This window comes from Anomaloglossus baeobatrachus, chromosome 3 (assembly GCF_048569485.1).
Source record: "Anomaloglossus baeobatrachus isolate aAnoBae1 chromosome 3, aAnoBae1.hap1, whole genome shotgun sequence".
NCBI classification, from domain to species: domain Eukaryota; kingdom Metazoa; phylum Chordata; class Amphibia; order Anura; family Aromobatidae; genus Anomaloglossus; species Anomaloglossus baeobatrachus.
Window position 1 is genome coordinate 670,460,171 of NC_134355.1, and position 26,052 is coordinate 670,486,222.

At 54.3% G+C, this 26,052-nt stretch overlaps 1 protein-coding gene across 1 annotated transcript in view; it reads right to left on the reverse strand.

Moving 5' to 3' along the window:
* Positions 1–25,184, reverse strand: part of PKHD1 (PKHD1 ciliary IPT domain containing fibrocystin/polyductin) — an 832,619-nt gene extending 807,435 nt beyond the window's left edge. The window contains exons 1-4 of the mRNA XM_075341622.1: positions 25,166–25,184; positions 24,590–24,667; positions 11,135–11,258; positions 384–471 (exon numbers count right to left, since the gene is read on the reverse strand). Of these exons, the coding sequence (XP_075197737.1) occupies positions 384–471; positions 11,135–11,258; positions 24,590–24,667; positions 25,166–25,184 (309 nt within the window). The remainder of the gene's footprint in view (positions 1–383; positions 472–11,134; positions 11,259–24,589; positions 24,668–25,165) is intronic.
* Positions 25,185–26,052: the final 868 nt, after the last annotated feature.

A 26,052-nucleotide genomic window follows, 5' to 3' on the forward strand; every position in this document is an offset into this window, starting at 1 on the left:
GAATATAAGAATATAACTACTATAATACTGCCCCCTATGTACAAGAATATAACTACTATAATACTGCCCCTATGTACAAGAATATAACTACTATAATACTGCCCCCTATGTACAAGAATATAACTACTATAATACTGCCCCTATGTACAAGAATATAACTACTATAATACTGCCCCTATATACAAGAATATAACTACTATAATACTGCCCCCTATGTACAAGAATATAACTACTATAATACTGTCCCCTATGTACAAGCATATAATAGTACACTTGATTACAAATAAAAGATGGTAATCATTAGGAACATCAAAACTTTCACATTTCCCTTGGTCACATCTAGGTCATGGTGTATAGTTATATACCGCTATCATCTGTCTTACTTTATATGTGATCACTGATGTCTGTATGACCGCTCGTCCATCATAGAACACTTGCAGCTCATAGGAGTCTTCTCGATGTGTCACTTGTCTGTCACAAAGAGATGAACGAGACTTTTAAATATATCTACAGGATGTGTCAAATAATATTCCTAATGCTGATATTTCCTTCAGATGCCTGGATTTTTGCTCTACTACATTATATTTTCTTGTCTGAGGTGGACAACTGTCAGACAGGAAATTTCAGTTTCCAGGAGGCCATTGACATCTATAGACACGTGCAGTGAAAGTTAATTTTTGCATTTATGTGCAGGAGCTTTTGTCACAATGTCAGAATCTCCTATGCTGCCTCTTAAGCTAGAGGTGCCTATGCTATTCGTAACATCAGGGTTACCCCTAATGGTGGAGGTGCCTGAGTCTCGTGCCTGGCTATGCTGCTGACCAGAACTAATCTGATTCCCCCCTCCCACTAGGGAAGGAAAGGGCAGAAGTGAGATGGAAACACGGATAAAGACAGACAAGGGAAAACCTAAACTCTGACACACTGAAAACTCACAGGAACAAACAATGATACACTCAGGAGAAAAGCAAGAGCAGGAAGTGTGGCGCCCTTAACAAGCCAGGTCGTCACAGGTACTGCAACAACACACCCCACACCCCAGTTAGGCACATCAGCCGCACACACAATATCCTTGTTGCCTCCCTCCAGGGGCTGATGTCCCCACCAGGTGGGGCGGAGCCAGGTGGTTGGCTCCACCCACCGAGGAGTTCACAGTCCTGGAGGCGGAAAAAGGAGTTCAGTTCAGAAAGGAAAGGAGTGAAGTGGTAGTGGAGGAGACTGACCATGTCTGGGTACGTGGCCCAGGCACCTACGAGCAAGGTTGGCAGACGGTGGTGACCGTCTGCAGGCGAGGCCGATTGACGCACAACCGTAAGGACTGGGGACGGGCGGTGGCCCGCCAGTACCGGACCGGGGAGTGAAGAGAGGCCAGCACCATTCGGCAGGGCCTACGGACCCCGACCAGGCTTGGAGTCGCCGTTAAACCGGTCAAATCCGTGAGCGACGGGAACCTCCGGGGTTTCCCAGCAGCAAAGACCCGACTAAAGGCAACCGCTCAACCGTGAAGGGAAATACAGCTACCGCCACAGCTAGAGTTCCCAGGGCCAGCGCCTGCGGGCAAAAAGGGGCTCCTCCGGCAAATATACCGCTGGGGAGCGGGTTACCGGTGGGAAGCCATTGGGGCCGAGAACACAACACCGGTGCAGGGAGAGACAGTTACCGCCAACCTACCGGGAGTGACCGCCGCAGCCGTCTGTGGGACTCGTCCATCCAGCCGTTTGTTTTACCAGAGACTCCGTGTACGTTACTGGCTGAGTAAGTACCACCGTGCTGTCTGGCACTGCGCTGCCGCCCCCCGCGACCCTGCACCTGGCAAGCCCCGCAATCCACCTTACAGTCAACAACTCCGGGCCCCGGGACTACCAAAATCCCCCTACCCACGGAGGGGAGAGAAACATCCCAGCTGCTTCCTGTCTTCGCTCCTGGGATCCCCGTACAGAGCAGTGGTGGTGCCCCAACCTCAGCACACACCGTGGGTGGCGTCACAAACCGACATCCCAAACCCCAACAGACCACCCCTTTCACTCACGGGCGAGGAGCGCCGCTCGAGGTCCCGGGATCCGGCCCACCGCTCGAGCCACCGAGGAGCAGCAGCAGCAGCAGCCGGACCCAAGCCGCAAGCACGGTCGAGCAGCGCACCCCCTGCCCGCGACAACTTGGCGTCACGAACAGGATCTTACCGCTCTGCCATCTGGTAGAGTTGCGCCTTGTGTCCCGCCGGAGGGTCCGGCCGAAAATTTTCAGAAGCTGCCATCTTGGGCACGAAGAGTCACCGCTCGAGCGTCTTCCCGAGCAGTGGAAGCGCGAAAGCCGAAGCTCGGCCCCTGAAGAGGAGGTGGCGGAAAGAAACCAAGGGGGCACGGATGGCGTCTGGCCGCATGTAGACCGTGGCTATAAAAGCAGGGATGCCAGGACCCTGCGGCCATCTTTTGGTTCCTGGAAGAGGCCGCCGCAGCGATGCACCGTCCGACCAGCAACACCGTAGCCCCCGTGTCACGGGCGGGAGGGGACGCTGCGCTCACCACGCTCGGGTCCGGCGCTGCTGCTGCTTCGCTTGCTGCTCAGTGGTGGCTCGAGCGGTGGGCCGGATCCCGGGGACTCGAGCGGCGCTCCTCGCCCGTGAGTGAAAAGGGGAATGGTTTTGGGGATTTATTGTCCGTGACGCCACCCACGGTTGTGGTGAGGTTGTGACACCACCGCTGCTCTGGACGGGGATCCCGGGAGCGATGACAGGGAGCAGCTTGGATGTTGTTTTTCCCCTCCGTGGGTAGGGGGTTGGTTGTCCTGGGACCCGGTGAGGGAGGGATGGCAGGCAGGTTACGGGGCCTGGTGAGGTGCAGGGTCGCGGGGGCAGCGCGGTGCCGCACGGCACAGTGGTACTCACTCAGCCAATGATGAATACAAAGTCTCCGGTAAAACAAACGGCTGGATGGACGGGTCCCACAGACAGCTGCGGTGGCTCTTCTCCCGGTAGGTTGGCAGTGACTGCCTTTCCCTGCACCTGTGTTATGTTCTCGGTTCTGGTGGCTTCCCACCAGTAACCCGCTCCCCAGCTTGGATGGAGGCTGAGGGAGCCCCTTTTGCCCGCAGGCTCTGGCCCTGAGAACTGTAGCCTTGGCGGTGACTGTACTTCCCTTCATGGTTTGAGCTGTTGCCTTCAATCGGGTCTTGACTGCTGGGAAACCCCGGAGGTTCCCTTCGCTAACGGATTTGACCGGTTTTACGGCGACTCCAAGCCTGGTCGGGGTCAGTAGGCCCTGCCGAATGGTGCTGGCTTCTCTTCGCTCCCCGATACGGTACCGGCGGGCCACCGTCCGTCCCCGGTCCTTACGGTTCACGTCAATCAGCCCCTCCTGCAGACGGTCACCACCGTCTGCTAACCTTGCTGTATGTGCCCGGGCCACGCACCCAGACACAGTCAGTCTGCTCCACTAACACTTCACTCCTCAACTCCAAAACTGATCTGCCTTCCTTTTCCCGCCTCCAGGACTGTGAACTCCTCGGTGGGTGGGGCCAACCGCCTGGCTCCACCCCCTGGTGTGGACATCAGCCCCTGGAGGGAGGCAACAAGAATTTTGTCTGACTTTGATGTGCCTAGCCGGGGTGTGGGGTGTGTTGTTGCAGTACCTGTGACGTCCTGGCTTGTCCAGGGCGCCACATTCCCCCTTAGTAAAATGCAGACCGTCCGCGGGCTGCCCGTCCATCACCGGTTTTATTTTTGTTAACTGTAAAAGATAGAAAACGGTAACAAACATGTAAAAATCACAAAATTTCTCAACGGTACGGCTTCCGCTCTTCTCCCACCCAAACAACCTGGCCCTGATGCTGCCCCTAAGAAGTGGGCAGCACCCCTTGACCCCAGTCCAGAACCAAGTTGCCCGAGCGGGTTCAGTCTCTTTCAGGGGACCCGCGTCCATGGGGACCCCTGAACCCCCGGAGGATCGCCACCGGTTACGGTAGTGGCGGGCCTGGGCCATCCCTTTCCTCCAGGCCCATCCTCCCAAATCAGCCTCTCCGGAGGCGGTAACGGTGTCAAGCCAACAATTATTTATATTCCACTAGTTTGTGGTTGCCCTGCAAGTTCTCGGGCTTGTCCGTAAGAAGTTCCTTACGCAACGGTTGCAGAAAGTCCCTACGGGGACTAGTTGCCGGCACCAACCGGTTCAATCACGGTTCCAATCAGATAAACTTCGGTTGATCAATCTTATCATTCAAACTTCTATCTGTACTGGTGGTCCCAACGGGGACAACTTGCAGAGGGGCTCCGCTGACTTCACTGTTCACTTTCGTACTCCTCACCCGGCCCTGGGTGGAAGAACACGGGTACCAGCCCCTCTAGCGCGTAGCAGGCGCGACGAGGAAGGGCCGCCCGGTATCCGTTATTTCCGCTCTGGGGGATGTAAGTGGCCTCCATGCCATACAGGGCGACGACTCCCTCGTCTTCCTCCGAAACAGGCTCTGTGTCAGGTCCGGAGTCACTATCATCTGCCCCTGCGCCAGGCGGGTTGCCGCCAGCTGCCGCAGTCTCCGGGCTCACCACTCTTTCGGCTACCGTTACGAGGGGGTGTACGTCAGACGGACCAGCAGCAGCAGGGTGCACGGGCAGGGAAGACAGAGGCGGCATGGGGGCCAGGGGTAGACCGGGTCCCTCAGCCGCAACGGCCGGTCCCTCAGGCACACAGGGGCGTGGGTCACTCACCAGCTCCTCCATCATGGCCTCCATTCCGTACACCTGGGCGACCGCAGCTACCTCCTCCACCTCCGCGGTCCACTGCTCCATCAGCAGACATATCTGACTCCGGTAGCGCCGGCAGATCCCCGCCGTTCGGGCCCTGAGCCATGCCGCTGTTCCGGGCACCGGCTCCGTAACCTTTGCGTAGCTGGACGGGGCGGACATGTTGGTACCGGTACTTTCCAGGAACCAGCAGATCGCAGAGTCCTGGCGTCCCTGCTTCCACAGCCACGAGCTACATGCGGCCAGACGCCATCCGTCCCCCTTAGTCTTTTTCCGGCTCCTCCTCTACAGGGGCGGGGTTTCGGCTTTCGCGCCTCCACTGCTCGAGGAGACGCACGAGCGGGGACTTTTCGCGTCCAAAATGGCGGCTTCTCAAAATTTTCGGCCGGACACCTCCGGCGGTCACAAGGCGCACCCCTACCAGACATCAGAGCGGTAAGATCCTGTTCGTGACGCCAAGTTGTCGTAGGCTGCTCAGGTCCGGCGCTGCTGCTGCTTCGCTTGCTGCTCCTCGGTGGTGGCTCGAGTGGTGGGCCGGATCCCGGGGACTCGAGCGGCACTCCTCACCCGTGAGTGAAAAGGGGAATGGTTTTGGGGATTTATTGTCCGTGACGCCACCCACGGTGGTGGTGAGGTTGTGACACCACCGCTGCTCTGGATGGAGATCCCGGGAGCGATGACAGGGAGCAGCTTGGATGTTGTTTTTCCCCTCCGTGGGTAGGGGGGTTGGTTGTCCCGGGGCCCGGTGAGGGAGGGATGGCAGGCAGGTTACGGGGCCTGGTGAGGTGCAGGGTCGCGGGGGCAGCGCGGTGCCGCACGGCACAGTGGTGCTCACTCAGCCAATGATGAATACAAAGTCTCCGGTAAAACAAACAGCTGGATGGACGGGTCCCACAGACGGCTGCGGTGGTTCTTCTCCCGGTAGGTTGGCAGTGACTGCCTTTCCCTGCACCGGTGTTATGTTCTCGGTTCTGGTGGCTTCCCACCGGTAACCCGCTCCCCAGCTTGGAAGGAGGCTGAGGGAGCCCCTTTTACCCGCAGGCTCTGGCACTGGGAACTGTAGCCTTGGTGGTGACTGTACTTCCCTTCACGGTTTGAGCTGTTGCCTTCAATCGGGTCTTGACTGCTGGGAAACCCCGGAGGTTCCCTTCGCTAATAGATTTGACCGGTTTTACGGCAACTCCTAGCCTGGTCGGGGTCCGTAGGCACTGCCGAATGGTGCTGGCTTCTCTTCGCTCCCCGTTCTGGTACCGGCGGGCCACCGCCCGTCCCCGGTCCTTACGGTTCACGTCAATCAGCCCCTCCTGCAGATGGTCACCACCGTCTGCCAACCTTGCTGTATGTGCCCGGGCCACGCACCCGGACACGGTCAGTCTGCTCCACTACCACTTCACTCCTCAACTCCAAAACTGATCTGCCTTCCTTTTCCCGCCTCCAGGACTGTGAACTCCTCGGTGGGTGGGACCAACCACCTGGCTCCACCCCCTGGTGTGGACATCAGCCCCTGGAGGGAGGCAACAAGGATTTTGTCTGACTTTGATGTGCCTAGCCGGGGTGTGGGGTGTGTTGTTGCAGTACCTGTGACGTCCTGGCTTGTCGAGGGCACCACACCCGCGCCCGGCACCGCGGCGTGGGTGGAGGTCCGGACCGCTCAGCTGCATAGCTGACTGCAGATCCGAGTGCAGCTCCTCTTGGAGGAGTGGGAAGCCGACATGGCGGATGTGGTGGCGGCCATACAGAGACGCGAGGTGGAGAAAGTTTTGGAAGAGCGGGTAAGCGACCCTCGCCCCTGTATCCCTATAGGGTCGGCCATCGCGGTTGAGGAGCCCTGTCTGCACCCGCTCGCTCTGCTGCCTCCCCCGCTGCCCGTGTTGGCTGCTGCTGCCCCGCCACTAGGCCCGCTACCACCGCAACCGGTAGCGGTACCCTGCCAATCCGCCCAGGCGGACCGACCTGCAGCCGAGGCCCGTGACCGTCCGGAACCGCTCCCCTGGAAGACACCAAAAGCCGAGCCCGTTAGTGGAGATGTCCCGGAGGCACACGCAGTGACCGTGCCTAGGCCCGAACCGACTCCGGCAGCTTGCCCCGTGCAGAAAGAGACAGAGGTCAAGCAGGAGAGGATCCCTGTACCCATCCCCCACGCCTCGGCTGAGGCTGCGCCGGGTCGTTGCTGTGAAGCAGCACCCCAGGCCATGACACCGCGGGACCTCCCACCCCGAACAGCAGTAATAGGCAGCGTAAAGGAGGTCTTGCGGGGCCCGACCCGTGCGCAGGGGCCCGCAATAGCCCCTTACTAGGACAGGGAGCCGACACCGCTGGGCCAAGAAATCGTGGAGAGGGAGAAGAGGAAGGCGGAGCTGGTAGCCCGCACAATAAGAGAGAAAGAGAACCTCCGCAGGGCCACTTTCCGAGTGCGGGGCCCGAGGTACGAGGGGCAAGTGAGGAGGTTCGACGTCCGTAGGGGATACGGCTTCATTTTCGAACCGGGCCTGGAGGCCGAAGTTTTTATAGCCCGGAGGGACGTAAATGACCGCCTGCCGGAGGATCACCTAGGCCGCAACTTGTTCCCCGGCGACCTTGTAACCTATACCCGGCACTGCGGGGAGAGGGGCTGGTTTGCTCTGGTTGCTAGGCTGAGAGGAGGCCAGGAGCCTCAAGCACCAACCCAGCCCCCTCCCCCGCCAGGTGGAGTGGATCTGGAGTGATGGCAGCGGTCCCCCGCTGCAAGTTGTCCCCGTTGGGACCACCAGCACCGCTGTATGTTGTTGAGTGTATAAGAATGTAACTGAATGATAAGAAAAGGAATCCACCGTTGTTTACCTGAATTGCACAGTGATTGAACCGGCCGTTGCCGGCAACTAGTCCCCGTAGGGACCTTCTGCAACCGTTGCGTAAGGAACTACTTATGGACAAGCCCGAGAACTCGCAGGGCAACCACAAACTTGTGGCATGTAAATAAAAATGTTGGCTTGTTACCGTGACCGCCTCAGGAGAGGCTGATTTGGGAGGATGGGCCTGGAGCAAAGGGATGGCCCAGGCCCGCCACTACCGTAACCGGTGGCAATCCTCCGGGGGTTCAGTGGTCCCCATGGACGTGGGTCCCCTGAAAGAGACCGTACCCGCTCAGGCAATTTGGTTCTGGACTGGGGCAAGGGGGGCTGCCCATTTTCTTAGGGGCAGCATCAGGGCCAGGTTGTTTGGGCGGGGGGAGAGCGGAAGCAATTACCGTTGAAAAATGTTAGTAACGTTTATAAGAAAGTGCCTCCCATTATGGGAAGTTTTATAAAGTGATGCTTGTGTTTTACATATTTTTTCTACTTTTTCAGTTGTGAAAATAAAACCGGTGATGGACGAGCAGCCCGCGGACGGTCTGCGTTTAACCAAGGGGGAATGTGGCGCCCTGGACAAGCCAGGTCGTCACAGGTACTGCAACAACACACCCCACACCCCGGTTAGGCACATCAGCCCCACACACAAAATCCTTGTTGCCTCCCTACAGGGGCTGATGTCCACACCAGGTGGGGAGGAGCCAAGCGGTTGGCTCCACCCACCGAGGAGTTCACAGTCCTGGAGGCGGAAAAAGGAGTTCAGTTCAGAAAGGAGAGGAGTGAAGTGGTAGTGGAGGAGACTGACCGTGTCCGGGTACGTGGCCCGGGCACTTACGAGCAAGGTTGGCAGACGGTGGTGACCGTCTGCAGGCAAGGCCGATTGATGCACAACCGTAAGGACCGGGGACGGGCGGTGGCCCGCCTACGGACCCCGACCAGGCTTGGAGTCGCCGTTAAACCGGTCAAATCCGTGAGCGACGGGAACCTCTGGGGTTTTCCAGCAGCAAAGACCCGACTAAAGGCAACCGCTCAACCGTGAAGGGAAATACAGCTAGCGCCACAGCTAGAGTTCCCAGGGCCAGCGCCTGCGGGCAAAAAGGGGCTCCTCCGGCAAATACACCGTTGGGGAGCGGGTTACCGGTGGGAAGCCATCGGGGCCGAGAACACAACAGCGGTGCAGGGAGAGACAGTTACCGCCAACGTACTGGGAGTGACCGCCGCAGCCGTCTGTGGGACTCGTCCATCCAGCCGTTTGTTTTACCAGAGACTCCGTGTACGTTACTGGCTGAGTAAGTACCACCGTGCCGTCTGGCACTGCGCTGCCACCCCCGCGACCCTGCACCTGGCCAAGCCCCGCAATCCACCTTACAGTCAACAACTCCGGGCCCCGGGTCTACCAAAATCCCCCTACCCACGGAGGGGAGAGAAACATCCCAGCTGCTCCCTGTCATCGCTCCCGGGATCCCCGTACAGAGCAGCGGTGGTGCCCCAACCTCACCACACACTGTGGGTGGCGTCACAAACCGACATCCCAAACCCCAACAGACCACTCCTTTCACTCACGGGCGAGGAGCGCCGCTCGAGGTCCCGGGATCCGGCCCACCGCTCGAGCCACCGAACAGCAGCAGCAGCCGGACCCGAGCTGCAAGCGCGGTCGAGCAGCGCACCCCCCGCCCACGACAGAAGGTTGCAACAAAACTGCACAACGACACACAGCAGCAACAAGTACTACATCCACCAGTTTGTATGGATCCCCACTCCTCACTAGACCAGCTTAGATAAACTATAGCTGGCATACAAGGAAGGGTCTAGCCAGCATATATAGGAGGGGAATAGATGTGATCAGTCCCAAGTGTGCCTATCCTGATCAAAGACATCAGAGAAGTTATGAGAAGGAGTGTCAGCATCTGTAGCCTGAGCAGATCCCAACTCTGCCATGACAGTTGGCGATACAGATTTCTTTGATGGTGGAGATGATAGGGGTGTCACAACAAGACAGCCTTCTAAACTCCTTCCTCAATCTGAATGAAGGAAACATGGCAGGGTCTATTCAAAGTCAACATCCGATGGATGCTTATCCACCATGCCTTAGAACATAATATAGGCCATGGGCAGATATATTATTTGTGGAACCTGTGTGGCTGAACAGGAGCCCAAGAGGTTAGGAGGAAGTCCATTTCTATCTCCAAAGATGGTGGAAGTGTGGAATGTATGAGCTCTTAGGCTGCTAAGGGCCCATATATTGTTCTTGCACAGGGGCCCTTTCCTGTCTGTGTCCACCAGTGATATAGGTATACTGGACTGAACACTGTCCTGCTGTGGTTTGGCATCTAGCCACCTTCTGAACTTCTTATCCACTTTGGGTACAAGATGTATGTTCTTCAAATAAGTCAACGATCCCCTGAACTTTGGTTTTCCACCTATTCATCAAAAATAGTACAAAATCCAGTACTACACACCCAACATAACCCAAGAGCCTTCCGTTAGTTTGGTGGTGAGTAACCTATTGAGATCCTTCCTACTGTGATCATTCCTAATACAAGGGGCTGCTGATTAGTCTTTGGCTTTACCCAGAAAGAAACGAGATAGGACGATGAAACTTTCCATTTATTCCACACACTCTACACTGATGTCATCACACTTCTTGCACAGGTATTCCAAGTTCTGTAAGCCTAGCAAAAAGAAGGATTTCAGTAGTGCCTCAAACCAGGCATCCGGAGCAGAAATGGTGTGAAATTTGGTACCATGAGGTGTTATAAGGTAATAATAAGGTTGGTGGTCAACCAGCTGGAAGCCCAGCTCTGCCAGTTTATTCGTGGTCGCTTGTGCAGTGTGAGCGGAGGCGTTGTCTTGCAGGAACAAGATTCCTTTGGACAGCTTGGCGCACCTTTTGGTCTTCAGAGCTGCCTTCCATTGGTCCAAAAGTTCAATATAATACCTTGAATTGATGGTGGAACCCTTTTGAAGGTAGTCCACTAGCAGCACACCCTTCTTATCCCAGAACACAGACGCCATCATCTTAGTGGCTGACTTTTGCACTCTGAACTTCTTTGGACGAGGAGAAACACTCTGCATTCACTCTTTTGACTGCTCCTTGTTTTCAGGGTCATAAAAATAAATCCAGGTCTCATCCATAGTGACCAGTCGATCCAGGAAGTTCTTATCAGTCCGGAAACGTTGAAAAATGGACTGGGAAGTTGTCACTTGCTGCTTCTTTGATCTGGTGTCAAACATTTGGGGACCCACTTTGCAGCTTCCTCATGTCCAAATGTTCATGGATAATGAGAAAAACACGTTCACGGGAAATCCCCATGATGTCTGCTTATGCTTTAGCTGAAATTCGTGGATTCACCAGTATGAGGTTGTGCGCAGCATCGACGATCTCCAGAACAACAACCACTCTCGGTCGTCCACCAGGACGTTCCTCATCATTGGGGCTAAAGTGGCCCATGGTGGTTGGTCTAAAAAACATTGATGTCTACGGTTCCTCAATATCTACTGCACATGTTATATATTTATATATATGTCTAGTTTATAGATCAGTGTGTTTTCATCCATTCAGGCATCTTACCTTGTTTTACATTGGATAGGAGGTGAGTAAGAAAACTGAAGGTCACAAATGACCGGTGGCCTATGTGGACTTATCATGTGCACTTCAAGATGTGCTCCAAACTGCTGATTGTCCATTGTGCTGCCTGGTTGGGGCGAGAAAGGAACATGAAGAATGATGAATCATGAGGTTTTGCATTGTTTTCTAGTGATAGAAACTTATTCACATGCAAAACAAATCAGTAGTTGTAATCATTGAGGAGGCGGCTCCATGAAGGGGACATATCGGCATAGGTAAGACCCTTGGGCCAAACTATATAATTCTTCAGGAGAAGTGAGTCCTTCAAAGGTTCTTTCCTCCTAAAAAAATAGAATTGGACATCATCCACCATGACTGGGCCACCTTTCTTCAAGAACTACATCGATTGTTACTAGTGATGAGCGGGCACTACCATGCTCAGGTAGTCAGTATTCGTAACTAGTGATGAGCGGGCACTACCATGCTCGGGTGCTGGGTACTCGTAACTAGTGATGAGCGGGCACTACCATGCTTGGGTGCTCAGTACTAGTAAATAGTGATGAGCGGGCACTACCATGCTCGGGTTCTCAGTACTCGTAACTAGTAATGAGCGGGCACTACCATGCTCGGGTGCCCAGTACTCATAACTAGTGATGAGGGGGCACTACCATGCTCAGGTGCTTAGTACTCGTAACTAGTGATGAGCGGGCACTACCATGCTCGGGTGCTCAGTACTCGTAACTAGTGATGAGCGGGCACTACCATGCTCGGGTACTGGGTACTCGTAATTAGTGATGAGCGGGCACTACCATGCTCAGGTGCTCAGTACTCGTAACTAGTAATGAGCGAGCACTACCATGCTCGGGTACTGGATACTCGTAATTAGTGATGTGTGAGCACTACCATGCTCAGGTGCTCAGTACTCGTAACTAGTGATGAGCGGGCACTACCATGCTCGGGTGCCCAGTACTCATAACTAGTGATGAGGGGGCACTACCATGCTTGGGTGCTCAGTACTTGTAACTAGTAATGAGCGAGCACTACCATGCTCGGGTACTGGGTACTCGTAATTAGTGATGAGTGAGCACTACCATGCTCGGGTGCTCAGTACTTGTAACTAGTGAAGAGCGGGCACTACCATGCTCGGGTGCTCAGTACTCGTAACTATTGATGAGTGGGCACTACCATGCTCGGGTGCTCAGTACTTGTAACTAGTGATGAGCGGGCACTACCATGCTCGGGTGCTCAGTACTGGTAACTAGTGATGAGCGGGCACTACCATGCTCGGGTGCTCAGTACTCGTAACTAGCAATGAGCGGGCACTACCATGCTCAGGTTCTCAGTACTTGTAACTAGTGATGAGCGGGCACTACCATGCTCGGGTTCTCAGTACTGGTAACTAGTGATGAGCGAGCACTACCATGCTCAGGTGCTCAGTACTTCGTAACTAGTGATGAGCGGGCACTACCATGCTCAGGTTCTCAGTACTTGTAACTAGTGATGAGCGGGCACTACCATGCTCAGGTGCTCAGTACTTCGTAACTAGTGATGAGCGAGCACTACCATGCTCGGGTGCTCAGTACTCGTAACTAGTGATGAGCGGGTACTACCATGCTCGGGTGCTCAGTACTGGTAACTAGTGATGAGCGGGCACTACCATGCTCGGGTGCTCAGTACTCGTAACTAGTGATGAGCGGGCACTACGATGCTCGGGTGCTCAGTACTCGTAACTAGTGATGAGCGGGCACTACCATGCTCGGGTGCTCAGTACTGGTAACTAGTGATGAGCGGGCACTACCATGCTCGGGTGCTCAGTACTGGTAACTAGTGATGGGTGAGCACTACCATGCTCGGGTGCTCAGTACTCGTAACTAGTGATGAGTGGGCACTACCATGCTCGGGTGCTCAGTACTCGTAATTAATGATGAGCGGGCACTACCATGCTCCGGTGCTCAGTGCTCGTAACTAGTGATGAGCGGGCACTACCATGCTCGGGTGCTCAGTACTCGTAACTAGTGATGAGTGGGCACTACCATGCTCGGGTGCTCTGTACTCGTAATTAGTGATGAGTGAGCACTACCATGCTCGGGTGCTCAGTACCGGTAACTAGTGATGAGCGGGCACTACCATGCTCGGGTGCTCAGTACTCGTAACTAGTGATGAGTGGGCACTACCATGCTTGGGGGCTCAGTACTCGTAACTAGTGATGAGCGGGCACTACCATGCTCAGGTACTCGGTACTTATAATAACTAGTGATGAGTGGGCACTACCATGCTCAGGTACTCGGTACTTATAACTAGTGATGAGCGGGCACTACCATGCTCAGGTACTCGGTACTTATAACTAGTGATGAGCGGGCACTACCATGCTCAGGTACTCGGTACTTATAACTAGTGATGAGCGGGCACTACCATGCTCAGGTGCTCTGTACTCATTAAGAGCAGTTGGATGCTCGGAAAAATGCAACTCATGCACCGAGTACAATGGAAGTCCCCCCGTGGGACTCGAGCAATTTTCTGGAAAATCTTTCGGAAAAATGCTTCAGTCTCCCATTGACTTCCATTGCACTTGTGTGCTCAAGTCACGCCCATCCGAGCATCCGGCTGCTTTTAATGAGTACGGAAAACCCAAGCAATGTAGTGCCCGCTCATCACAGAGCCCTTCTTATATCACTTTTCTTGACATTATTTCCTACTCTGTAGTTAATGGCTAGAGCTCATAGAATCATACAATGGTAGAGTTGGAAGGGACCTCGAGGGCCATCGGGTCCTACCCCTTGTGAGTGCAGGCTTTTCTAAATCATCCCAGCTATCCGTTTATCCAGTTTCTGCTTGACAATTTCCATTGATGGAGAGCTCACTGCCTATTGTGGTCGCCTGTTCCATTCTCTGACTGCCCTCACCACCTCCCGTGGTTGCCTGTTCCATTCTCTGACTGCCCTCACCACCTCCCGTGGTCGCCTGTTCCACTCACTGACTGCCATCACCACCTCCCGTGGTTGCCTGCTCCACTCTCTGACTGCCCTCACCACCTCCCGTGGTCGCCTGTTCCACACCCTGACTGCCCTCACCACCTCCCATGGTCGCCTGTTCCACTCCCTGACTGCCCTCACCACCTCCCATGGTTGCCTGTTCCACTCCCTGACTGCCCTCACCACCTCCCATGGTCGCCTGTTCCACTCCTTGACTGCCCTCACCACCTCCCGTGGTTGCCTGTTCCACTCCCTGACTGCCCTCACCACCTCCCGTGGTCGCCTGTTCCATTCTATGACTGCCCTCACTACCTCCCGTGGTCGCCTGTTCCACTCCCTGACTGCCCTCACCACCTCCCGTGGTTGCCTTCTCCACTCTCTGACTGCCCTCACCACCTTCCGTGGTTGCCTGTTCTACTCCCTGACTGCCCTCACCACCTCCCGTGGTCGCCTGTTCCATTCTATGACTGCCCTCACTACCTCCCGTGGTCGCCTGTTCCACTCCCTGACTCCCCTCACTACCTCCCGTGGTCGCCTGTTCCACTCTCTGACTGCCCTCACTACCTCCCGTGGTCGCCTGTTCCACTCTCTGACTGCCCTCACTATCTCCCGAGGTCGCCTGTTCCACTCTCTGACTGCCCTCACTACCTCCCGTGGTTGCATGTTCCACTCTCTGACTGCCGTCTCTACCTTCCGTGGTCGCCTGTTCCACTCTCTGACTGCCCTCACTACCTCCCGTGGTCGCCTGTTCCACTCCCTGACTGCCCTCACTACCTCCCGTGGTCGCCTGTTCCACTCTCTGACTGCCCTCACTACCTCCCGTGGTCGCCTGTTCCACTCTTTGACTGCCCTCACTACCTCCCGTGGTCGCCTGTTCCACTCTCTGACTGCCCTCACTACCTCCTGTGGTTGTCTGTTCCACTCTCTAACTGCCCTCACTATCTCCGGTGGTTGCCTGTTCCACTCTCTAACTGCCCTCACCACCTCCCATAGTCGCCTGTTCCACTCTCTAACTGCCCTCACCACCTCCCGTGGTCGCCTGTTCCACACCCTGACTGCCCTCACCACCTCCCATGGTCGCCTGTTCCATTCCCTGACTGCCCTCACCACCTCCCATGGTTGCCTGTTCCACTCCCTGACTGCCCTCACCACCTCCCATGGTCGCCTGTTCCACTCCTTGACTGCCCTCACCACCTCCCGTGGTTGCCTGTTCCACTCCCTGACTGCCCTCACCACCTCCCGTGGTCGCCTGTTCCATTCTATGACTGCCCTCACTACCTCCCGTGGTCCCCTGTTCCACTCCCTGACTGCCCTCACCACCTCCCGTGGTTGCCTGCTCCACTCTCTGACTGCCCTCACCACCTCCCATGGTCGCCTGTTCCACTCCTTGACTGCCCTCACCACCTCCCGTGGTTGCCTGTTCCACTCCCTGACTGCCCTCACCACCTCCCGTGGTCGCCTGTTCCATTCTATGACTGCCCTCACTACCTCCCGTGGTCGCCTGTTCCACTCCCTGACTGCCCTCACCACCTCCCGTGGTCGCCTGCTCCACTCTCTGACTGCCCTCACCACCTCCCGTGGTCGCCTGTTCCACTCCCTGACTGCCCTCACTACCTCCCGTGGTCGCTTGTTCCACTCCCTGACTGCCCTCACCACCTCCCGTGGTCGCCTGCTCCACTCTCTGACTGCCCTCACCACCTCCCGTGGTCGCCTGTTCCACTCTCTGACTGCCCTCACTACGTCCCGTGGTCGCCTCTTCCACTCCCTGACTGCCCTCACTGTCAGAAAGTTTTTCCTAATGTCTAATCTGAATCTCCTTCCTTTTAGTTTCATCCCATTGCTTCTTGCACTTCCTTGTGCTAATGAGAATAGGGAGGTTCCCTCTGCACTGTAACTACCATTCAGATACTTGTAGACCGCTATTAAGTCTCCTCTCAGCCTTCTCTTTTTTGCAAACTGAACATCCCTAGCTCTTTTAGCCGTTCTTCATAAGACATGGTTTGCAGACCTTCTACCATCTTGGTTGCTCTTCTCTGGACTTGCTCCAATATATCAATGTCTTTCTTGAATTGCGGCGTCCAGAGCTGTACACAGTATTCCAGGTGGGGTCTGACCAGGGCAGAGTATGGGGGAATAATCACCTCTCTTGATCTAGATGTACCATTATGCAATGATTTGCATCTTTAATTACATAAAATGGACAAACCATTTAAGAAAACCACCCAAAACTGGAGAAACCAGCGTCTAAGCAGATCTTTATGCGGCAGATATGCTCTAATTGTCATAAATTCCCATTTGGATATGTGGCGCCCTAGGACCTGGTCGCCACAGCAGCATTGCCCTCCCAAAGGGTTAATGCTGAGCCTGGAGGTAATTGGGAGATCCATTGGCCAGCAGGTTTAACACCCAACACAGTTCTCCCTCCGGCCAGCAGGGGGAGCTCTGAACCTGGAATTCCAGGGAGCCTTCCTCTACCTGACCAGAGGGAGGAAGTGCAGCCAGTCTGTAGGGAGTAGTGGAAGTGAACAGACGCAGAGTGAGCTGTCCTGTGAATCTGGGGCCTAGAGCTGGAGCAGCTTGGCCCAGAGAAGCAGGAATAGCTGAGAGGCAGCAGAGAGACTCAGACATCGGAGTCTGTGGTTGCCAGGGTATAAAATCCGCCCCTGGTAGCCGAGTCCGAAGGGCAGGAGAGCTGCAAGCCCCTGGCCCAGAAACATCCAAGGTACAGCTGCAGCATCAGGGCCCGGTGTGGACTCCAGCGGAGAAGCACCAGAGAGAGGGTCTGCGCAGCCACCTACAGAAAGAAGGGACGTGCCATCGGTCCCAGCAGCAAAGAGGGCCATTGCTGGATTCAGAGAAGCAGGGTCCTATCATCACAAAGCAAAGTACAGGAGTAGGCCTCATACTCAGCTGGCCAGAAAGATCATCCCAAGTACTTCCAGGCCGACCGGATCCCCATCACCACCTGTAACGGTCTCCCAGGACTGGACTGTTCCCAGAGTAAAAGAGGAGAAGGTAAAGAGACTGTTGTTTGTGCCTGGTTCTTTCCTCGCCTGTCGGCCCTGCACCGTGTTAGCCACACAACACCATAGACTTTCACGGGCACCAACTGTATCCCGGGGCATCGCTCCACCTGTGGGGAGCAGTAACATCATAGCTGCCATAACATCACCCCGGAGTTCTCCCATAGCAGCGGCGGCTTAATAGCCGCATACCACAGGTGGCGTCACGAACATTAACTTCAACTCATCAGCCACATATTCAACTGACACCCACCAGGGCCACGGAGCCGGGCCCAGCCACCACTGACTACCACCGGACTAGTCCGGCCCGGCACCGGGTGTCCCCTAGCCCTGGGGTGGGCGAGTCAACATTTGGCGTCACGAACAGGATTTCGTGCCCGGTTCCACCGGGTACTGTGCGCCTGAATAATTGCGCTTTAAAGACTGTATTACTGCGTGTTTCACTGTTTGAAAACTGCCGCCGCCATTATCCTCACTGAGCGCAGGAAGAAGGGGGGCGTGCCTGACAAAGAGCGCGAAGGGAGCGCGCCATCAGAGCAGAGCGCTGTTAACCCCGCGCGACCCGGAAGGAAATTTGAAAAGTGAACGGAGCCTGGTAAGGTTCACTAAGGGGGAGGAAGATGTCCGACGCAGAGGGAGGGCAGGTGGCTGCCATAGCCCGAGACGCCGCAGCGCCCGCCGAAGCGATCCCTGTCGCCGTCGCCCCATCCCCCGCTGTAGCGCCGGTAATGCCGATCACCATGCCGTACATACCGGGCGCAGAATGGCTGCCGCAGTATTCCGGGGAGTCCCATACCTTGAGTGACTTCAGAGAAAGCCTGCACAGCTTATTCCGGGTGTATCCGCTGACTGAGAGCCAGAAGGTGGGCATATTAATGGGACAGCTAGCCGGCGCAGCCCAGCGTGAAGTGAAGTCCTGGCCTGATACAGATAAAGGGACAGTAACCCAGATACTGGCCAAGCTAAAGAGTACTTTTGACACCCGCACCGCAGCAGAGATAAAGATGAGATTCTTTGGGTGCAAGCAGCGGCCCACAGACAGCATAAGGGACTATGCCTTAAACCTGCAGGAGGCCCTGAAAGCGGTTAAACAAGTGGACCCAGAGAGTGTACGTGAAGAACACAAACTCCTAACTGAGCAGTTCATAGAGGGGCTCCTGTCAGATGCCCACAGGACCCAGCTGCGTATCATGGTCCTGCAGAACCCTGCTCTGGACTTTGCAAAGTTTAAGGACCAGGCCATCCGGGTACTGAGAGAATCTACACCGAATGACCCAGTGCCCCTCCGGCCTCTTGCTATCACGTACCCCGGGGTGGTGCCTGCAACACGAGCCACTGCAGGGGCTGAGGCGCAGTCCCTGGATAAGGATCCCACTGCAGAGCTCAGACAGCAGTTCCAGGAGCTGACCAAGACTGTAGCTGCCCTTGCCAAGATCGTGCAGTCCCTACAAGTGACCCCATCGCCTGCAAAAATCGAGTTGGCCTCCAGCCCAGATGACGTCCCATGGATGCGACAGAGGAGGGTTCCGCCGACCCGAGGCAGAGACACAGACCGGTATGATTCAACGGGACAACCGATCTGCCGCCGCTGCAGCCAGGCGGGCCACATTGCACGATACTGTCCTTTAAATGGGCCGAGCCTGGGGCCAGGAGCCGACCCCCAGGTGTAAGGAAGCCCGGCTCAACCCCCAGCCGCAGCAAGTATGTGGGAGGACGACCGGTCCTTCCTATTGTGCTGGATGGGATCCCTTTGAATGCCCTCCTGGATACTGGGTCCCAGGTAACGACCATCCCCTATAAACTGTACAAAAGATATTGGGCTGATTCAGACATTGACCATGGCCCAGATGATGATTTAACAATTGTGGCCAGTAATGGTCAGCCCTTACCTCAAATTGGGTATAAAGAAGTAACCATTAAAGTGGGGCGGGTGGAATTGCCATGTCAGGGGATGATAATTGTAGATATTGATCGCAAAGAATCTGACCCGCTGGTAACCATTGGTACAAATGTGATAGAAAATTGTATTGCCGAAGTGATAATTTTGTTGCAGCAGGCGTCTGAAACTGCCAGCTCCGGGCAGCAGCGTGCCCTACAGAGGGAGATCAGAGCCCTGATGAGGAGGCAGCAGGTGGAGCTGGCCGGAGGAGAAATTGGCAGTGTGAGGGTAAGTGACCCCCTACCCATTGCAATACCCCCAAGAAGTGAAATGTTGATATGGTGTCGGGCAGCAATAGGCCTCAAGGGTCAGGATTACCATGCCTTGGTAGAACCGGTGTATTCAGACAGTAGGCCTGGAGTCCTGATAGCCAGAGGGGTAGCAGACGTCCGCAAGGGGAGAGTGCCCATCCGTGTCCTGAATTGTGGGGAGGAGGAAGCCAAATTGCCCCGGTACGCCACTGTAGCAAAACTGTACACTGTCAGCAACAACACCATCAAAGCAGTGGAACCCTTGATCCCGTCCGACCAGGCGGAAGACAAGGGCTCCAAGGGGCAGCTGGAAGACTGGTGCCAAAACTTACATGTGGGCACCGACTCCACCCCCTCACACCAAAAGAATGGGGTTTACCGGGTGGTACAGGAGTACGAGCGGGTCTTCAGCAAACACCCCCTAGATTTTGGGCAGGTGAAAGGGGTTAAACATCAAATCCCCACGGGTGATCATCCTCCCGTTAAAGAGAGATACCGCCCTGTACCCCCCGCACAGTATCAGCGTGCCAAAGAAATGTTACGGGAAATGAAGGAGGCTGGGGTTATCAGAGATAGTTGTAGCCCCTGGGCAGCTCCACTAGTGCTCGTAAAGAAAAAGGATGGTACAATGAGAATGTGTGTAGATTACAGGCAAATTAACCGCATTACACATAAAGATGCTTATCCCCTACCCAGAATAGAGGAGTCACTAACAGCCTTAAAGTCAGCTAACTATTTCTCCACCTTGGATCTCACCAGTGGGTATTGGCAGGTTCCCGTGGCAGAGGCGGACAAGGAGAAGACTGCATTCACGACGCCGATGGGCCTCTGCGAGTTCAACTGCATGCCATTCGGGCTCTGCAACGCCCCAGGGACATTCCAACGGTTGATGGAGTGCTGCTTGGGCCACCACAACTTCGAAACCGTGCTGTTGTACCTGGATGACGTCATAGTCTACTCCAAGACTTATGAAGACCACCTGAAGCACTTAGCAGAAGTGTTCGAGTCTTTGTCAAAATATGGCCTGAAGATCAAGCCGTCCAAATGTCACCTCTTGAAGCCAAAGGTACAGTACCTGGGTCATGTGGTCAGCGCAGAAGGTGTGGCACCTGATCCGGAGAAAGTCACCGTAATCAAGGACTGGCCAAGACCCACCACGGTAAAGGAGGTGCGGCAGTTCCTTGGGCTGGTGGGCTACTACCGAAGGTTCATTGATGGTTTCACCAAGATAGCAGCGCCCCTTCAAGATCTCCTGGTGGGCCAGCCAAAGCAGGCTAAGAAGCAGAGCCCTCCATTTGAATGGAGCAGCCAACTAGAAACCTCCTTTGTCCAGCTGAAAGGGGCTCTCACGGGAGAAGAAATTCTGGCCTACCCTGACTACAGCCAGCCGTTTGTACTGTATACAGACGCCAGCAACGTGGGCCTGGGAGCCGTTTTGTCCCAGGTGCAGGGAGGCAGGGAGAAGGTGATAGCGTACGCCAGTAGGAAGCTTCGGCCCACAGAAAGGAATCCAGAAAATTACAGTTCCTTCAAGCTGGAGTTCCTCGCTATTGTTTGGGCAGTGACTGAACGCTTCAAACACTATCTGGCGTCGGCCAAGTTCACCATCTTCACGGACAACAATCCGTTGACACACCTGGCAACAGCCAAGTTAGGGGCGTTGGAACAGCGATGGATGGCCCGGCTGTCTAACTTTGACTTTACCATTAAGTACCGGGCTGGCAAGAAGAATAACAATGCTGATGCGCTGTCCAGAATGCCTCACTTACCCGAATCTGGAGAAGACCTGGATGAACTCGAAGAGATAGAGTTACCGGCTTTCCATCATCAGGGCGTTTCCCAGTGTGAGCATGCTGTGGGAGTGAAGCGCTCGAGCCAACACGAGGTCCCGGTTAACCCATTACTCCACCATAATTGGGAAGAGACACAGAACGGTGACCCGGCGGTGCGATTGGTCAAAGAAAAGCTAGCACAAGCTGAGACTCATCTTGGTCCAGATGCTCCAGAAGAAGCCCAGCAGTTGTGGAAAGAGAGGGGACGACTGTTCACCTACCAAGGCAAGCTCTGCAAGAGACACGTCAACTGGCGAACAAATGAACTTGTCTGGCAGATCGTGGTTCCGCAGAGGGATGCTCCAATGGTCCTAGCAGCTTATCATGATAACGCAGGCCACTTTGGGTGGAAGAAGTTGGAGGCCCTACTCCGTGATCGGTTCTATTGGGTGCACATGAGAAAGGTGATCGAGAAGTGGTGCCGAGACTGTGGCCCGTGTAACCTGAGGCGGAAGGATGATGCCAGCCAAAGGTCTCCCCTACAGCCAATTGTTACGAAGCAGCCCCTGGAGTTGGTGGCCCTGGACCACGTGAAGTTAACACCAAGCCGGTCAGGCTATGTGTACGCCCTCACAATTGTGGACCATTACTCTCGTTTCCTGGTAGTAGTGCCTGTGAAGGACCAGACAGCCAGAACAGCAGCTAAAGCGTTCCAGGCATCCTTTTGCCGGCCTCACGGTTATCCGGAAAGGGTACTGACCGATCAAGGCCCTGCGTTCGAGGCGGAGGTGTTCCAAGAGTTTTGTAACATGTACGGTTGTAAGAAAATCAGAACAACACCGTACCACCCCCAAACCAATGGACTGTGCGAGAAAATGAACCATGTGGTTATTGATATGCTGAAGACTCTACCTCTGGAAGAAAGGAACCAATGGCCAGAGAAGCTGCCAGATCTGGTCGACCTGTACAACCATATCCCAGTAAATTCGACCAACTGCAGCCCCGCTTACCTGATGCGAGCCAGACCTGGCAGGTTGCCTGTAGACTTTGAGATGGGGACTGTGTCGCCTGAGGCGGTTCAAGAAATAGAGGATTGGGATACAGAACGGCAGCAGCAGTACCGTAAGGTCCAGGAATGCGTAGAGAGGAGCCTGTCTCAAGCCAGAACAAGACAAGAGCAGCAGTACAATCAAACGGCCCCAGCAACTCCCTTAGCACCTGGAGAACAAGTCCTCAAGAAGAAGCGGAGGACGCATAAATTGGATGATCAGTGGGAGAACGAGCCCTACACCATTATCCCCTCCAACTTTGACAACAGTAAGGTGTGCCTCATAAGCAAGGACGAAGGCAAGACTTGTCAAGCAATATCCAGAGACCGCCTGAAGACGTGCCCTGAGCGGTGCAAAGTTCAAAGGGAAGTGGAGGAAGTTCGAGAAGAAGGGGAAGAGATGATACAAACGATCCTCGGCAAATTCCCCAAGACTTGGACCCGCATAAATGGTGCCGTAGTGGTACCGGTCCTGACGTTCCCACAGTTGGTCGAGCCAGAAACAGAACAGGTTCCGGATCCACCCAAAGAACCGTCCGCCCCGACACGCGGTGACACGCCAGCAGTGGAACAGGAGGATCAACCCCCTGTCAGTGGTGAACCTGTCATACCCTTGGCGACTCCTAGACCACATAGGCAATCATCATGCATACCTATTGGGGTTAGGCCTACCGGTAGTGCTGAGATAGGAGACACACTAAGTAGTCAGGGACAAACACCAGAGCTACGCAGGTCTCAACGCAGCACTCGGGGACAACCCCCTCTAAGGTATAGGGAATCAACTATATAAAGAAAGAGTATTTATTAGAATGTAAATAGTTATGTGAAAAGTCTGTAATGTCGTGTACAAAATGTTTTTTTTTGTGATTGCGAAAATGGACAATTGGGCCACTGGACTATGGGTGGCCAACACCTAAATTGTTTATAGTTAGCACCAGTGTGCTCAACACCCCTGAAGAAAAACCCGTCCGGCGTGCATAGAGTGGGGTCATCAATGCTCTGACGCACGCCCAGAGCCTACGTTGGGGGTTTGATCGCGGCGGGTCCCCCATGGAGCAGTGTAATGGACACCCGGCAGGGAGCCACACTGGACTCTTATAGTACTGTCTGAAGTTGTAACGTTAAAAATAATGTGCCTCCCATATTGGGATGAAAAGTATGACATGTTATGTTTTGTTTCCACAGTCCGGGAGTACTGAATTTAACTAAGGGGGAGTGTGGCGCCCTAGGACCTGGTCGCCACAGCAGCATTGCCCTCCCAAAGGGTTAATGCTGAGCCTGGAGGTAATTGGGAGATCCATTGGCCAGCAGGTTTAACACCCAACACAGTTCTCCCTCCGGCCAGCAGGGGGAGCTCTGAACCTGGAATTCCAGGGAGCCTTCCTCTACCTGACCAGAGGGAGGAAGTGCAGCCAGTCTGTAGGGAGTAGTGGAAGTGAACAGACGCAGAGTGAGCTGTCCTGTGAATCTGGGGCCTAGAGCTGGAGCAGCTTGGCCCAGAGAAGCAGGAATAGCTGAGAGGCAGCAGAGAGACTCAGACATCGGAGTCTGTGGTTGCCAGGGTATAAAATCCGCCCCTGGTAGCCGAGTCCGAAGGGCAGGAGAGCTGCAAGCCCCTGGCCCAGAAACATCCAAGGTACAGCTGCAGCATCAGGGCCCGGTGTGGACTCCAGCGGAGAAGCACCAGAGAGAGGGTCTGCGCAGCCACCTACAGAAAGAAGGGACGTGCCATCGGTCCCAGCAGCAAAGAGGGCCATTGCTGGATTCAGAGAAGCAGGGTCCTATCATCACAAAGCAAAGTACAGGAGTAGGCCTCATACTCAGCTGGCCAGAAAGATCATCCCAAGTACTTCCAGGCCGACCGGATCCCCATCACCACCTGTAACGGTCTCCCAGGACTGGACTGTTCCCAGAGTAAAAGAGGAGAAGGTAAAGAGACTGTTGTTTGTGCCTGGTTCTTTCCTCGCCTGTCGGCCCTGCACCGTGTTAGCCACACAACACCATAGACTTTCACGGGCACCAACTGTATCCCGGGGCATCGCTCCACCTGTGGGGAGCAGTAACATCATAGCTGCCATAACATCACCCCGGAGTTCTCCCATAGCAGCGGCGGCTTAATAGCCGCATACCACAGGTGGCGTCACGAACATTAACTTCAACTCATCAGCCACATATTCAACTGACACCCACCAGGGCCACGGAGCCGGGCCCAGCCACCACTGACTACCACCGGACTAGTCCGGCCCGGCACCGGGTGTCCCCTAGCCCTGGGGTGGGCGAGTCAGATACATCACTCGGTACAAGATGGGCTATTGTTAGAGTGGTACAATAATTGGCACACAATGATTTGGTGACTCTGTTTCAGATTTTGCATCCAGTTACCCCTTATCGGCCGTATAATTAATGCACATAATGAAAAAAATCCCCATTATTCCCTATAACCCCCATCTTACCATTAAACAGGATGGTAATCAGTGTGCCGCCGGCGGTGCTTCCCACCAGTGGATATGCCGTGTAGGTCATACCAGAAGCTTCAAGAAAAAAATAAAAACAAAACACAAAAAGTGTCAATCAATCAATCAAATAAATAAATAAATATATATTATTTTGATTCTTTTCCTCCCATTTTAGTAGAGTCGCACAGGGATATAGGGTCAAATTCACTTTTTTTTGAGCCCTCCTCAACTTTTGACCGAGTTTTGCTGCAACTTGTTGCACCCGGTTTTACTGCTATTACTTTTTAAAACATTTCACAGGAGCTAACTTCAAAGAGGATGTAGTCTGTTCTGTGAAGGCCTCAGAGGTTCGTGAGAACATTAAGGAACAAATATTATCATGAAAACCAAGGAACTCACCAGACAGGTCAGGGATAAAGTTGTGGAGAAGAGTAAAGCAGGGTTAGGTTATAAAAAAAAAATAGTCCAAGCCCTGAACATCTGCTGGAGCACTGATCTATCCAGCATCTTAAAAAGGGATGAAGTATGGGACAACTGCAAACCTACCAAGACAGGGTGTCCACTGAAACTGACCTCCCCAGAAGGAGGGCATTAATCGGAGAATTGGAGAAGCCCATGGTCTCTGGAGGAGCCGCAGCAATCACAACTCAGGGGGGAGAATCTGTCCATAGGACGACTATTAGTCGTCTATTCCCCAAATCTGGCTTTTATGGCAGAGTGGCAAGAAGAAAGACATTTTTGAGTGCAAGAATCCAGAAGTTTGGTCTGCAGTTTGCAAAAAAGCCATGTAGGGAACACAGCAAGCATGTGTATGAAGGTGCTCTGGTCAGATGAAAGCAAAGTTGAATGGTTTGGGCTAAATGCAAATTGATATGTGTGGTAGAAAACTAACACTGCGCATCACCCAGAAAACACCATCCCCATCGTCACACATGGAGGAGGCAGCATCCTGCTGTGGGTAAACTTTTCTTCAGCAGGGGCAGGGAAGCTAGTCAGAAGTGATGGGAAGATGGATGGAGCTAAATACAGGGCAATCCTGGAGGAAAACTAACACTACACATCATACTGAAAACACCATCCCCATCATCATACATGGTGGTGGCAGCATCCTGCAGTAGGGAGTCTTTTCTTCAACAGGCGATAATAAAAGCAGGTGGAAAGTGGGTTTAAATACCGCGCCAAAACCACAGGAATCCGGAGGGTGTTAGTAAATCCCTTTTTTATTTTCTTAGGTCTACATGTTTCAGGGACATATCCGTCCCCTTCATCAGGACAATATACAGAGAATACTATAGTTAGTATTCTCTGTATATTGTCCTGATGAAGGGGACGGATATGTCCCTGAAACGAGTAGACCTGAGAAAATAAAAAAGGAATTTACTAACACCCTCCGGACGCCTGTGGTTTTGGCGCGGTATTTAAACCCGCTTTCCTCCTGCTTTTATTATTGTCTTACCGCT